Genomic DNA, 16,360 nt, shown 5'->3' with positions numbered 1-16,360 from the left:
TAGTTGGTAATGAGTGACATGGTTGGTGATAAGTGATGAAGTTGGTAAAGAGTGAAGTGGTTGGTGATAAGTGATGAAGTTGGTAATGAGTGACGTGGTTGGTGATAAGTGATGAAGTTGGTAATGAGTGACGTGGTTGCTGATAAGTGATGTAGTTGGTAATGAGTGACGTGGTTGGTGATAAGTGATGAAGTTGGTAAAGAGTGACGTGGTTGCTGATGAGTGATGAAGTTGGTAATGAATGAAGTGGTTGGTGATAAGTGATGAAGTTGGTAATGAGTGACGTGGTTGGTGATAAGTGATGAAGTTGGTAATGAGTGACATGGTTGGTGATAAGTGATGAAGTTGGTAATGAGTGACGTGGTTGCTGATAAGTGATGAAGTTGGTAATGAGTGACGTGGTTGCTGATAAGTGATGAAGTTGGTAATGAATGAAGTGGTTGGTGATAAGTGATGTAGTTGGTAAAGAGTGATGTGGTTGGTGGTGAGTTGTAAAGAGTGATGTGGTTTGTGGTGAATGACATGGTTGGTGATACGTAATGCCATTATAATTAATGACATGGTTGATAATGAGTGATGTGGTTGATAGTGAGTGACATGGTTGGTGATGAGTGATTGATGTAAGTCAAGCAACAGCCAATCAGGATCTAGGCTGGCACAGGGTTTCGTTTTCTGGCGAGCGTGCAGAGCTGTTCAACAACATCGCATGTCTGATAGTTTTGAAAAGCTGAGGTGACAGGCATCACACGCTTCAAAGCAGTGTTTCTCCCAGATTGTTGATGTTGTCAGTTGTACACTGATGCATAACCATAAATAACATCAGGTGAAAATTGACAATATTGACTTCTCTGTGTCTTTCTTGAATATGCTTTAATTTTAGATGATGGTGAGAGATATGGCTGCTAATGAGTGACATGGTTTGTAATTAGTGATGTGATTGGTGGAGAGTGATGTGGTTACTGATGAGTGACATGGTTGGTGATGAGTGACATGGTGGTAGAGAGTGATGCAGTTGGCTGTGAATGACATAGTTGGTGGTGAGTGATGTGGTTGGTAATGGGTAGCATGATTGGTAATGAGTGACACGGTTGTAAAGAATGATGTGGGTGGTGGTCAATGATATGGTTGGTTGTGAATGGACATGGCTAGTGGTGATCAATGTGGTTAGTAATGAGACACATCATTGGTGGTGAGTGACATGGTGGTAATGAGTGGCGTGATTGGTGGTGAATGATGTTGGTGAAAGACATGGACGGTAATGAGTGATGTGGTTGGTAATGAGTGACATGCTTGTAAAGTGTGATGTAGTTAGTAGTCAGTGACATGGTTGGTAATCAATGACATGATTGCTAGTGAGTGATGTGGCTGGTAATGAGCCATGTAGTTACTGGTGAGTGACTTGATTAGCAATGAGTGATGTGGTTGGTGATAAGTGGTGTAGTTGGAAATGAGTGATGTGGTTAGTGGTGAGTGACATGGTTACTGGTGAGTGACATAATTAGTAATGAGTGAAGCAATTAGTGATAAGCAATGTAATTGGGAATGAGTTACGTGGTTGGTAAATAGTGATATGGTTGTAAAGAGTGATGTGGTTGAGGGTGAATGACATAGTTGGTAATGAGGGATGTGGTTTGTAATGAGTGACGTGGGGAATGACATGGGTCGGTAATCATCGATACGATTGCTGGTAAGTGATGTGATATATATTATTTTTTGTTATTTCACACTTGTAGCTCATTGAAACTTGTGGACATTCAGTGGAAAGTGCTGATTCTAAACTTTCAATCCATACAACTGTTGTGTTTGTATTTGTGATTTTGAATTTGATGAAGAGTTATTGTTATGTGTACAGTCAAAACATCCTTTACATTTTCACCATGTTCTTGGCAATATATCAATAAATCTAAACAAACAAAATTCAGAAGGGCAGACTCAGACTTGTCAATACTGAATGTAAATTAGATATCTGTGCAATTAAAGATGTAATTATGTTTGAGCAGTGTCGCAAAGTGAAAGCAATAACTGTAGAACTCTATGGGTTAACCATATTAGATTCTAATTTACAGTATTTTCACAGATTCTGTAATCTTTTTACCGTCATCCAGCAATACACCAGTCCCACTGCTGGAACAATTCACCATCCTGCTCCTGTGTGTGTGACTGCATGCATGTAAAAGATGAGATTAATTCTTCATATCGCCGGCCTGATTGTGAAAGCGTGTACCTAATGCAAGTTTTATATCTCCGTCTTTCTCCCCAAACTGCTGCGTCAAGCCTTTTTCTCTGGAATAAAAAAAAACCAGGGCTTAAATTATTCATCTGTGTTTTGGTGCATTCGAGAGAGAGAGAGAGAGAGAAGGAAAAGATGAGGCAGAAGAGAAAGACAGTGAAAGGGAGGAAGAGGAAAAAGAAAGTGGAAGAGTGAGAGAGTGGGAAGAAGTGAGATAGATTGAAAAGGGAGAAAGAGAGAAAGAGTGATAAGGGAGAAAGAGCGAGAGTTGAGGGAGAATGAGAGAGAGATGAGAAGAGACAGGAGAGAGACAGAGAGAGAGAGAGAGAGAGAGAGAGAGAGAGAGAGAACATTTTGGTCTTACGTAGTCTGCATCTGAATGAAAGAGACACGAAATGGGATAAGATGAAGGAGTGTGTGTGTGTGTGTGTGTGTGTGTGTGTATTGGGGTGCACAGTAAAACACAGCCAAGTGAAGCTTTTAGGAGGTGAACTGACAGGCTGCACACATTTGGCTAATCCTTCTTTTATTAATAAACGCTCCAGGCTCACATCCTCCACACACACCTACAAAACATCCTTCCTCACCCTCATCCATATATATATATATACATAGAGAGTATGGAGCCAGTTGCATCAGCCATGCGAGCCTTATAGAAATGGCTTAAAGCCTTGGGATCTAATTGTGGACACAATGTTTTTATTAACCCTTAGGGGTCTACAGTTACTTTTGTACTACTGTACATACAATTTACATTAAGTATTTATATGTAATTACATAATTGTATAATAATAATATAAACCATATTTTTCTTATGTAATTGTTTAGGTTGTGACACTTGCTTTCATAATAAAACCTTGTATCTCTGAAATGGTAACTTTATGACATAAAACGTTAATGTTATTGTAATTTTGTATATATAGTATAAGATGTATATATAGGTCATGGGTCTCGATTCAAACGACCCCAAGTCAGAACTGTGTGGTTGCCATGGCACCTTTTTTGCTTCATGATGGGCTGACTTTCGAGCAGCCAGTGGACACTTTGACCTTTCATTGTCAGAAAGAGTCAAGAGGGGTTCAGGAGAGAGAGAGTGAGAAAGAGAGAGATCCTAAAAGAGGGAAAAAAGGAATAAAAAGCATAGGGGAGGGCAGAAAGGCAGAGGTATGTGGTAATGAAACTGTGAGAGATAGAACAGCTAGAATGGGACCGATAGAGCGTGAGACAGAGAGACAGAGACAGAGAGACAGAGACAGAGAGACAGAGAGAGAGAGAGAGAGAGAGAGAGAGAAAGAGAGAGAGAGTCTGTATCTAGGCCATTTCATTAAACTGTAAATGCTGTAAAACTCCATGACAGCGGCCGTTGTGTTTGTGTGATGGACCGAACACAATATCATAACGAGCCTTGTTTTGTGTGTGTGTGTTTGTTTGTGTGTGTGTGTTTGTTACCCTAATACACTAAGTCCAGCATTCAAGCTTCTTGTTTCCACCCCTTCTCTTCTCTTCTCTTCTCTTCTCTTCTCTTCTCTTCTCTTCTCTTCTCTTCTCTTCTCACCTTTTCTTTCCCTTTCTCTGCCTTCTTTTTTCCTCCTGTCTTCATGCTAATCCTAAGTAAAGCTTTAATGACTCATAATGGCCTCCTCATTCCCCCGGCTCAGACATGACTAATCGAGTGTGATTGCTGGAGATCACAAGAAATCACTGACTGGCACAGAGCTTCAATATGCTTGTCAATAATGGCTAGATTCACTCCCTCTCTCTCTCTCTCTCTCTCTCTCTCTCTCTCTCTCTTTCTCTCTCACTCTCTCTCTCCCTCTCTCTTTCATTCTCTCTTGCTCTCCACGCACATACACACAAAATCACCAATCTAACACAATAAAATAAATGATGGCAGAATGGATTAGCAAGCAGCAGCCCCCCACCCCGATCCTCAAGAGTTTGTTAAGAGGGTCGCGCAGTCATAGAGTAAGAGCGTCACAAATTAAAATTGATCCGCAATAAACATGGCATTTCCTTTCTGCACCGCCTCCCCTGCCCAGATGTGGCCATATGCCTGCCACTCAGAAATGCCTGTTTCTGGACAGCCATTACATTCCCTCAGACAAGCTTTCATTAGAAAGTGAGAGAGATAGATAGATAGAGAGAGAGAGAGAGAGAGAGAGAGAGAGAGAGAGAGAGAGAGAGAGAGAGGTAGATTTGTTGGCACTGGTGAGGGAGATGTGCTGTGACAGTGAAGCCTGTCTCACACGTTTTACACAGCATCATCTGGCTCTCTCTCTCTCTCGCTCTCGCTCTAACACACAAACACACACACACTTTGCCTTCCATTTGTGCTGTGTGTGAAGCCTTGCGTGGCTTGTACAGTTTTTTAACTGCGTAAGCCAAATTCACCCACTAGATGCACTAAAGGGACATTTTGGAACAGTGGCTCCATCCTCCAGCTAAAGTTTTCTTTGCAAAGCATTGTGGGATGAGCGCTGCTTCTGACTCAGTTCGCTATCAGAGCACAGATCAGCATTCATTTAGATCAAGAATGTTAGAATTTTAGGATACCACTGCTGTTGGAACAAAACCTTGTATATCCAAACTGATAATTTTTCAGGAGAAGCAAAAAACATTCTTTATTTTAATGTAAGTCAATGGAACCAGACCTTTTTCAAAGTAATTTTGGACCATTTCTTTTGATCCATTCATTATAAAATTTACACAATATAAAGCACAACAGGCACTTTCAAATGATGTCAAAAACTGAAAAAACAACAATGGAGATACGAGGTTTTGTTCCGACAACAGCGATATACAAAGTTACAGTATGAGAATTTTAGAATGTACAATGTTACAGTGATTAAATTCTGTAATATATAAAATTCCACTGTTAGAATATACAATGCTACAGTATTAGAAAATATAAAATAGTGTTAGAAGTTGAGCGTATACAGTGTTACAGTATTTGAAATTTATATTATACAGTGTTACAGTGTTAGAATTTTTGGAATACACTATTTTACAGCATTGGATATTAATCATATACGGTGTTACAGTGTTAGAATTTTATTATGTAATGTTGTAGTGATAGGGTTTTTCAAAATATATGATGTTATAGTGTTGGAACTTTAGAAAACACATTTTTATTTTTTATTTTTATGATTTTTCATAAAAATCCATAGATTCAGATACTTATTTATTTTGCACATACTGATTAGTGCCTGTCCTGTTGTGCACATTTGCGCCTGTTGTGGTCATAGCGCGCCTGGTTTATACTGCTGTACACCCCTGAGTTTACATACTCTGGATAAGTATATTTTGTGGTGGCTCTGTATTGTATTTGTATTTATTTGTGAACTTCTGTGTACTCAGTGTTGTCTGTTTATGTAAAGACCAGTTCACTAAAACACCAAATTGCTTGTGCGTGCAAGCCAATAAATTGATTATGATTTTGATTATGAAAACTGCTTCTCGATCGTCAGTGAGCCCACTGAGACATATATAACAATATGCACATCTGAGACAGCTCTGCTGGAATGTGACACTTAATTGTGCTGTGCCAGGAAATAAGTGCTGGAAATATACCACACTCTCTCGCTAATGCTCCGAAACTCTTCATAGCATAGCGCTTAGAGAATAATCTGTAACTGTTAGAACAAAAAAAAACACAGAAAGACAAAAACCAGGAGTACAAAATCGAACAACTTGTTTTTTAAAAGGAAGTAGGTCATTGGAGGATGAGCGTCTCCATTTTAATTGGCAGGTTGGGACGACGTTTTAATGGCTGGGGAAAAAAGCAGGATAGCAGGTGTTTTGCGAGAACCAAACGACTTTGGCCATATTGCAACTGATATAAATGATCTTAGCCAAGTTGAATGTGGGGTGCTGCGCTGGATTCCATCCCATAACGAATCGCTCCCTTGATCCACTGCTGTGTTTTCTCCGGCAATGAAACATTCATACGGAATAATAAACATGACGCATTTTTTAAAAGAAGACCCAGGAGACATTGGGAAGAGAGCAAAAAAGCCATGAACGAGAGAGACGCTGGAAAAGATTGGAGACATTAAAGGGAGAGAGAAAGAGGAGAGGGAGGAGAAACAGATGGTGAAAAGAAAGTACAATGACAGTTGAGGTTATTTTCAGGTAATGCAGCGCTGCTGCTCCCTCCAATACGCCCCCATTCATTCTTTTTCATTGCCAGACGATCAAAACAGACACATCTCCCCAGGAAGTTAAGCCTCTTCATGTAGTTTCTGATTTTGTCTGTCAAAACTGCCTACTGTTTGTGTGTCAGCAACAACAGACATCGGATCTCTGGGAAACAGGCCCAGCTTCATCACTGAGGACTGACAGACTCAGGACACTAAGCAGGCCACTCACTTAGCCTGGGTGGTCTCATTTGTGCATCTGCCTAGAATATCCCACAATAGTAGATAAATTCTTAGACACTGTAAAGGGCATTACATTTACTTGTGTACAAATTTTAATTTAAATTTGATATGTACATCTTTTGCACATGAATAAAGTATACTACATTCGTGCAGTGGAGAATAATAATTACTAGCATTAGGCCCTCAGTTCCTTCCTCCAAGAATGCTAATTTCTGTTGCACCGCTATGGGATTTCTACCTCTATGTTAGCGCTGAGCTAACACTGGTGTATTATTAGTCTAGAGTGAATAATTGGTCCCACACATCAAAAATCCAAATGTGATTGGTTAATTCCACTTCCACTTTTGTCTAACTCCTGAAGTCCTAACCAACAGGAGAGCTTTGCGCTTGGCTTGGCTTGGCTTTATCTACACAGACACTACAGAGGAAAAAAAAAACCTTATCGGACAATTTCACATCTGCCCTTTCAAGATTTAAATCTATTTATTTTACGACCAAAACTTAACAATGAAAAACTAGTTGTACTGCAGTACATTGCAGAGTGTAATTACAACAAACATGACAATTCCAAGTAATAAATATGAACTAATACCTTCAGACATGAATATTTAGGCCCCAGATTTCATCAGGTCTCCTCTGAAGGTCTGAAAAGCTCTAAGGATTCCCCATGGCATCAACAACAATAACTGCCAAAAGTAAACTGAGAGACAAAACTTTACTGATGTAATGTATTATATTTGTGTGCAAAATTATGTGCGTATTTGAATCAAATCAGTTCAATAAATTATTTTTTTTTCAGTGAGGACTCCAGAATATGATATACCTGAGAGAGGTTTATATTAACTGCAATTTACATTGTAGCTAAAACTGCAAGCTTTAATTCTACTGTAGTTATAATGGGCAATAGATGCACATATAAATGCATAAATACATCTAATTACATATTGAGTGAAGGATACATTGCAACATATAAGTGTAATATATTCTCTGCAAATTATGTAAAATGTGGTAAATTCACTTAATTGTGGATGTTAAAATATTACAACACAGAAAAAGAAATACAGTGGCATCCTTTTCTTTCTTTATTCATGTGTACCTGACAGGTCTTCTCATTTACCTAAGTCTGGTCTGAGCATGGTGAAGAGTGATTGCAGCATTTGTAGACAAACTCAGTATGTTACCTTCTGTCCACTTGTGTTGGGAGAAAGGCCATGAGTCTACTGACATCAAACGAACTGGCAACAAACAAACTTCCCAGATTTTACTATAAATAGAAGCACAGCAGGTTGAGGACCTTTTGCTTCTCTAGTGTGTTCAGTCAGATGAAATGTGGACTATGGAAGCTCACACAGGGAACACAGACATATGGCCATTTCTAATTACCACTTTATTACCAATTATTCTTTTGGGGGACATAATTATCAAAAAAACTGCATGAGTGTTACATAGTTCATGTTATATTAGACAGTTAAGCCTTTCATGCACATAGAATGATACTGTAAAACATTAAAGAAAAGATCACTAACCCTAAACTGATTTGCATATACAATGGCACTATGGGAAAATGGCTATAAATCTCATCCATCTCAGAATACATAAGGTCTACAGTATTGTTCTATCTACTGTACAGAGTTTTCTATTAGAATGTACTACAAAATGCAAGGTAGAACAGAATGCAGTGATGAATGCACAATTAACCTTTTGAATATTAGAATTTTTGAATATTCAATAAAACTGTTAGAATGTGCAAGTTTGAATATATTCATATATACTACATATAGTATATACTTACACTTTTACATTAGAATTTTAGAACCTGACCTGATAGAATTGTATAATTTTAGAATGTGCAATGTAGAATGTACATGTAGAATTTTAGAACATTATAACAGCAGAATACAATACGTACAATCAGTAAGTTAGGGTTTTTAGAAGTTTTTAGAAGGTACAATTGAACAACATTCAAATTTGCAATACGCAACATTAAAACTTTGGTTAAAAATCTGGTAATTTTGAATCATAATTTTAAAATATGCAGTGTGAAATGCACAAATAAACAATGTTAGAGTTTGCATTTTTGAATGTTACAATGATGCGATGTTAGAAAGTTATATTTCTTGAATGAACAATGTTACAATATAAGAATTTTAGAATCTGATCATTTTAGAATATGAAATGCAGAATGAGTGAATATACAGTGTTAGAGTTAGAATTTAAAATGACAATAACAATAAGATAACAATTTAGTCATTTAGGAAAGTTTGAGTTTTAGTTTATCTTTTTAGAAGGTACAGTGTTACAATAGTTAAGTTTTAGAATTTTTAAATTTTACAATGGTCAGTGATTAAAAGCTATAATGTACAATGTTACTAATTTGTACAATGTTCTAATGTCCAGAATTTAGAATTTTAGAATGCTCAGTCTTTTAGGCTGGACTGAGCAGAGGGAGGCCAGTCGCTTTCCTCAGAAGTCCGGGTTGTCCGGGGCAACAGCAGGCGACACGGTTCTAGCGAGCACTACACACTAGCTGTGCTAGCGCCGGCCCACAACAACATGAGCTGTCAGAAAGGGTTATTTCAGCCCAGTGAATCAGACCGAGGGAGGGAGGGCGAGCGAGCCAGAGAGAGAGAGAGAGAGAGAGAGAGAGAGAGAGAGAGAGAGAGAGAGAGAGGGAGGGGTAGACAGAGGGTTGACGGGTGGGGGGAGTGTGTGGGAGCACTACAACAGAGAGAGCGAGCAAGCAAGTGAGAGAGACTGTTGGTGGGATTCGAGTGTGAGCAAGAGACAGAGAGAAAGACTGGACCGAGCGTGCGCACGGACACAGTTGAAAAGCGCGAGGACCGTCGGCGTGTGTGTGCGCGGTGCACGTGTGTATGTGTGTGTATGCGCGCGCGTGTGTGTTGAGTTACAACGATGTTGGAACACTCGTCCGAGCGAGGCTTTGTGCCCACTGTGTGTGTGGACAGCATGCGCTACCCCACCACCACCACCAACCCCGTCACCATGAGGACCACTGAGGAACTGCTGCTGAGGTAACACACTGACACACACACACAGCGGGAATTCACACTCACACTCACACACACACACACGCTCACACAGCAGTATACAGACATGGTTAGGTTAGCGAGATTTTTCAGAAATCACCGGAAGCAATGTCTACTACTGTCCAAGCTACAGTTGGGTTACTGGACTGTAGGCTGCGGGCCATGTAGGTGTGTTTTGTTGGATCCACATTGCCTATACCTTATTTGCCATATGAGCAAAACAAAGAGTTGGTGCATCTGTGTAATGTGGAGTGGTCTTTTTCTCCTGATGTGCAGTGTGTGTTTGTGTAAAGAGAGCGGTGCACTCGCAAGGGACAGCAGGACAGACGAGAAAACTGGGTTCGAAAGCCAGCGTGTTTCGGGATAAGCCACAAAAAAGGCCCGCAGCTTTTGTTGTGACCTGTTTGTTTCTGTCTACCTGTGTTTTTTGGCCATAAAATAAGCATTTAGCGTATAATCTGAAATTCAGGACATGGGCATATGAAGGGTAGGTTGAAAAAAGGATAGACAGAGAAGGAAAGAGAGAAAGAACAGAGGAAGGGAGGGGGCTACGCTTCACCCCACTGCCAGAAAGATGTTGTGCTTTTGTTTGCATGTCTCTCGGACAGTGGGATTTAGGAGAGACGGAGCGAGGGAGGGAGGGGGGAATTTGGAGCTGTCGACAATAGAACAGCCCAACAATGCGGCTGTCAACCACTTCACAGCTTGTTTTCTCTCTCTCTCTTTCTTTCTCTGTCTCTCTCTCTCTAGCTCTTTATTAATTTCCATGATCACAGAAGTGAGCACTAATTGGTTTGGTTGGATGGGTGTGGGCATGATGTGAAATACGTTAGACTGAAATGGGGTATGGGGGCATTAGAGTGAGGGTGTAAGGGTGTGATGGGGTAAAGGTGGCAGTAGTATGTAATCTGGAGGGACATAATGGGGTTAAAAGAAGTATGTTGGCTTATAGTGGTGTATAGGGTAACAAAATGTAGCGTGCTAGGTTGGAGTAGGGTTATATTTAGGAAGTAGAATGTAGTTTTTTTGGGGATGTGTTAGGCCATGGGACATTCAAATGCATTGTATTGTATTGTGCAGGCATTGGTATGCCGTTTATTAGGTATAGAAGGGTATAGAGTGTTACAATGTAGATTAGAATATAGTTGGAGAGTCATGGAGAACAAAGATTTTGGAATGAAATAAGGTATAGAAGCATTGTAATGTAGAGAATTGAAGTTTAATAGAGCATAGAAGCACTAGAATGCTGTTTGTTGGAGTGTAAACTAGTATAGCATGGGGCATTAGAATGTAGTTTAGTGGATTATATTGGGGTTTAGAGAAGAGGTGTATAGGGGCATTTGAATGTAGTTTGCTGGAGAGTCAAGAGGTATAGTGGCATTAGAATGTAGTTTGCTGGAGAGTCAAGAGGTATAGTGGCATTAGAATGTAATTTATTGAGGAATAATATTAGAGTATTTTAGCATTACAGTGTAGTTTAATGGTGTGTAATGGGGTATGGGGCATTAGAATGTAGTTCATTTGAATATAATGAGGTTTAGGGACATTACAATGTAGTATATTGGAGGGTAATGGAGTACATTGGCATGAGAATGTCATTTATTGGAATGTACTGAGCATATGGGCATTCATATTTGGTGTAAGGGCATTAGACTGCAGAATGAAATGCAGTTTGGGGGATTATTGTCAGTTATTGAGGCATCAGAACAGTTTATTGGCGAGTTATGAAGTATAGGGGCATTGGAATGTAGTTTATTAGAGAAAATGGAGTATTGTGACATAAAAATATTGTTTATTAGAGAGTAATGAAGTATGGGGCATTAGAATGTATTTTATTGGAGACTAATGGAATAAAGGGACATTAGAATGTAGTTTATTGGAGAGGGATGGAGTATGGGACATTAGAATATAGTTTATTGGAGAGGGATGGGGTATGGGACATTAGAATATAGTTTATTGGAGAGGGATGGAGTATGGGACATTAGAATATAGTTTATTGGAGAGGGATGGAGTATGGGACATTAGAATATAGTTTATTGGAGAGGGATGGAGTATGGGACATTAGATATAGTTTATTGGAGAGGGATGGAGTATGGGACATTAGAATATAGTTTATTGGAGAGGGATGGAGTATGGGACATTAGAATATAGTTTATTGGAGAGGGATGGAGTATGGGACATTAGAATGTAGTTTATTGGAGAGGGATGGAGTATGGGACATTAGAATATAGTTTATTGGAGAGGGATGGAGTATGGGACATTAGAATATAGTTTATTGGAGAGGGATGGAGTATGGGACATTAGAATGTTGTTTATCGGAGAGTAATGGAGTATAGGGACATTAGAATGTTGTTTATCGGAGAGTAATGGAGTATAGGGACATTAGAATGTTGTTTATTGGAGATTAATGGAGAATAGTGGCAATAGAATGTAGTATATTAGAGATCAGCGGAGGAAAAGGGCATTAGAATGTAGTATATTGGAGAGTAAAGATGTATAGAGAACGCAGAATGAATTTTATCGGAGAGTAATGGAGTATAGCCGAATTAGAATGTAGTTTATTGGAGAGTAATGGAGAATAGGGGCATCAGAATGTAGATTATTGGAGAGTAATGGAGAATAGGGGCATTAGAATGTAGTATATTGGAGAGTAAAGATGTATAGAGAAATCAGAATGAATTTTATTGGAAAGTAATGGAGTATAGCCGAATTAGAATGTAGTTTATTGGAGAGTAATGGAGAATAGGGGCATTAGAATGTAGTATATTGGAGAGTAAAGATGTACAGAGAAATTAGAATGAATTTTATTGAAGAGTAATGGAGTATAGCCGAATTAGAATGTAGTTTATTGGGGAGTAATGGAGAATGGGGCATTAGAATGTGGTGCTGGGGTGTAGTGTGTGGGCTAGAAGGAGGAGCGTGTTGGTTTAAAGACTGGATTTATGGCTTTCAGCTCATTGAGTGCGCTTGTGCTAAATGGCTTTTAAAACTGGCCCATAGGACCATGAATCTCCCCAATGACCGCAGCCAACGCCTACTGACATCACACACACACACACACACACACACACACATGCGTGCACACACTTAACTCACCCATAAGTCAGTCGGTTCCTGCAAAGAATGTCAAACAAAAACATCCGTGCCTACTACGTGTGTGTGTGCATTTATGTGTATGTGCGCAATTCATTAGAGAAATTCAACCCATGTGTTAGCTATTGTCTCACTGCTACGATTGAGTGTATTCAACAAATTGCCTCTTTTAAAACGTTTCACATTTGACACACACATATAGAAAAAATGATTTATGACTCTATGTGGGAAACTTATACATGGATCAAATGAACATGATTGCCACAGTGAATTACACTTTTGTGTTTGCTCCGAGGCTTTTTGATACAATATAATATTCCATTCCCATAGGCCTATTGATTTCTGCTGGTAACCCCTGTCACCATTATGAATTGATTTCATGTGGATGCCTTTGGGTTTGATGACTGTAATTATAATTGATTGTAAGGTGCATTACTGACAATGGAGAGAACGCACGTCTTATTTTGGCCTGCTTAGGACTTTGCACTCATCCCATTTAAGTTTGTGTGTGTTTGCATTTATTTTTAGGACAAAAACAGCATCATTTTGTTGTAAATCCAGAGAACAACTGGACTGACCAAAAAGAATTCCTCTTATTTTGTAAAGTGCTTTTTATGAAAAACTTCATATGTTTTTTTCACCTGAAAAAGCAAAGCCATTGCATTTTCAGGTCCTAAGGTTAAGATTAGGATGAGGTATAGGGTTAGGTTTAGCTTCTTATTACATATAAGTACTTACACATTTTACATATATGGGCTATTATTACATATAGGTGCTAATATATACAATACATATGGGAAATATTATCATTACATATAGGTACTTACATGTGATGTGAAACATAGGGGATGTATTATTACTTAGAGGTACCTACATATACATACCATATGTATTCTGACCCCACATCCTGACAAAGTACAAAAACCAGTGTGTGTTTGTGTGGGTGTTACAGAGAGCCAGAGAGATCACCTTCCCCGTACAGGTCAGAAGTAATGATAGCTCTTATCTCTTATCCTGTTGGTGCTCTGGGTTAGCTTTGTTCCTCACAGCCCAGACACACATGAAAGACTGGACTTGCTGCCTTAAGCCACACTTACAACTCCTGTAAAACCTCTACCACAAAAGTTTGGATTTGTAGTCTACAATTAGCGGCGGGGAAACCCTGTCATTGTGGTGAAGCAAGACGGTGGTGGTTATGTAGGAAAATATGTGTGTGGATGCGGATGGAGAATGATGGAATGCAATTGTGTGTGTATGTGTATGTATGAGTGGGCATAGAGAAGCAAGCGTGTGTGTATGCATATTGTCACTGTCGTATGAAACATTATTTGGGATACATTCTCTCTGTTGTTTCCTTCACTATACTATACTATGTTTTGTCATATCAAAACCTCATTCATCTTTTTTCATATTTTTTAAGAACTTAAATTTGTTAACACAGCTACTCTTTACATTGTATGAGTAATTCATGCACAGTGCATTATTAATATTGCACATGTGCTTACCCCAAATCACTAAATTCTTATTAAGTCAGTAATTGTAATTTCACTGTAAGAAATTAAGTGTTTGTAATGGGTTACTCTACTTTTTCACATTTGACAGATGACTTACAGCTTAATCATGTTACAGAGGTAGGTGAATGTACAGTTAGGAGTCTTGCCCAAGGGCTCTTATAAGTTTAGCTATGGTGAGCATGGAAGGCAGCAATATGATCCATTACACTATACCAACCTTTACACTTGTTTGTTACAAGAAAAAGTAATTACATTACTATAATGCATTACTTTGTACTGCATTACAACCCAACAGTGCAGACAAAGTGCAATGCAAGGATGACAGTGGTCAACACAGGAGCTTATTGATGATATACTAATACATAAAATGCCAGCAATTGCTTTAAAACACATCTCCTGCTACTTAGATTAGTCTATTAATTGAAGAAAACATGGAAATTAAATAATAAACAATGAGAATCATCTTGCATTTCTTGTTCATTAAGAGAATAACATTGTTTTTCGTCTCCTATATTTTTCACATACATATTTACTATATATGGTGTGTGTAGTCGTAGGAGAATGACCTGTCCCTGGTTGCCTCCAGTAGAACTGAAGGCTCACTGAAGCTGCACGAGTTTCACAATGAAAATAAATGAGGAGCTGTGACCACTGCTCCCTCGGTCCTTCACTAATGAGGAGAGAGAAAGAGAGAGAGAGAAAGAGAGAGATAAACAGATAGCAGCAATAGTCAGGTTTGTTTGGGCTGATATGCAGGGGGACAGGGACAGTTTTATGGAGACAGTAGGAAAGAGAAAATGAGGAAAGAAGAAACGAAAAATGAAAAGAAAAAAGGACCCTATCGAATGTAAAACATTCAGAGAAATGCCCCCCCTCTTTCCCACCAAAGAACCATCCAATTAAACCAGTAAGGTTGACTGCACTGGGCAGAAATGGTCCAGCTGCCACAAAGAGGGAACTTGTCTCTGGTTAGAGATGTTTTGCCACAATACGAAAAAATCTCAATTTGTAAGGCTGCAATATTAGTTGGTATTTCAAACCTTGAAACTGCCCTTTACATTGTGAGAAAATTTTCTGATGAATGGACCAACAGAAATCAGACCACAGGAATCAGATTTATATATTTATTAAGCTTGTTCTGAGTGAAAACTCTAAATGCATCTTCCAAAGATGACCACAAAGCGAAGGCCTCTAAAAACTAAGCAAACATGTAGTTTCACAATATTAATCAGCATTTGTAATTTGAATAAATAGGCCTGTACTGTATTAATTAGAATTGATGTATCATTACAGCCCTGATGCTTTAATGCCCAGTTACAGCCAAAAATTAATCAAACTCGCTTGTTAGTGGGCCAACCTAAACAATCTGACTGGCTTTAAGCATTCATTAACCCTTTAACCCCTTTAAAAGGCCATGGCCTGCCATTTTATTTTTATAACACTTCTACACACTTCTATAACCTAAGAATAGCTTAATTGCATTGTATTCAATGTAATTACTAAATAATAAGCCTTAGGTTGTAAGAAGTCTGGTATTTTAACCCCTTTACAATCCCAGGCTTATTACATGCTAAGGCTTATTATTCAGTAACTACAGGGACTTTGATGCAAACTGGCTGAGCTATTCTTAAGTTATAGCAGTGTATAATAAGTTTGGACCTGCCATCAGGTCCTGGCCATTTAAGGGCTGCTTGAATGAACTGTTATGATTGCTGTTGTTTAACTTTGATGACAATGAAACAATAAAGCTTAACCTCAAAGATGTATTATTTAAGATGAGTTTGCATAAGGGAAGAACTAGGGGGCTTTGTACAATAAGGGCTGGAATGTGATCTGTTGCTGTAACTTCTAGCACTTTTTTGCATATTTTGCATTTGAGTGCATGTGCATATATACTCCCTTGGTTTAGTCCACATTCCAGCATTCTATCCAGACTACAACAGATTGATTTCATAATCTGTGTGTACAGAGATGAGTGTGTTTCTGATGTTAATCTCATTACAAGACAGATGCATGCACATGCGTGTGTATTTATGATGAAGGATGCACATATGTATATATGCTACTGTTCAAAAGTTTGGATACACTTCTATTTAC

General features: G+C 38.8%; 1 protein-coding gene across 13 annotated transcripts in view; it reads left to right on the top strand.

Moving 5' to 3' along the window:
* celf2 (cugbp, Elav-like family member 2) overlaps positions 1 to 16,360 on the top strand; it is a 189,487-nt gene that overhangs the window by 65,467 nt on the left and 107,660 nt on the right. For 2 of the 13 annotated variants that reach the window (XM_036577250.1, XM_036577243.1), the window contains exon 1: positions 9,313 to 9,641. The exons of the other annotated variants lie outside the window; for them this stretch is intronic. In XM_036577250.1, the coding sequence (XP_036433143.1) occupies positions 9,523 to 9,641 (119 nt within the window). In that variant the 5' untranslated portion in view covers positions 9,313 to 9,522. Of the gene's footprint in view, positions 1 to 9,312; positions 9,642 to 16,360 lie in introns of those variants that run through there. 13 annotated transcript variants of the gene reach the window in all.

The sequence above is a fragment of the Colossoma macropomum genome, unplaced genomic scaffold (genome assembly GCF_904425465.1).
Source record: "Colossoma macropomum unplaced genomic scaffold, Colossoma_macropomum, whole genome shotgun sequence".
NCBI lineage: Eukaryota > Metazoa > Chordata > Actinopteri > Characiformes > Serrasalmidae > Colossoma > Colossoma macropomum.
The sequence above is the reverse complement of the archived record's forward strand: the minus strand, read 5'-3'. Positions and strand labels throughout refer to the sequence as shown.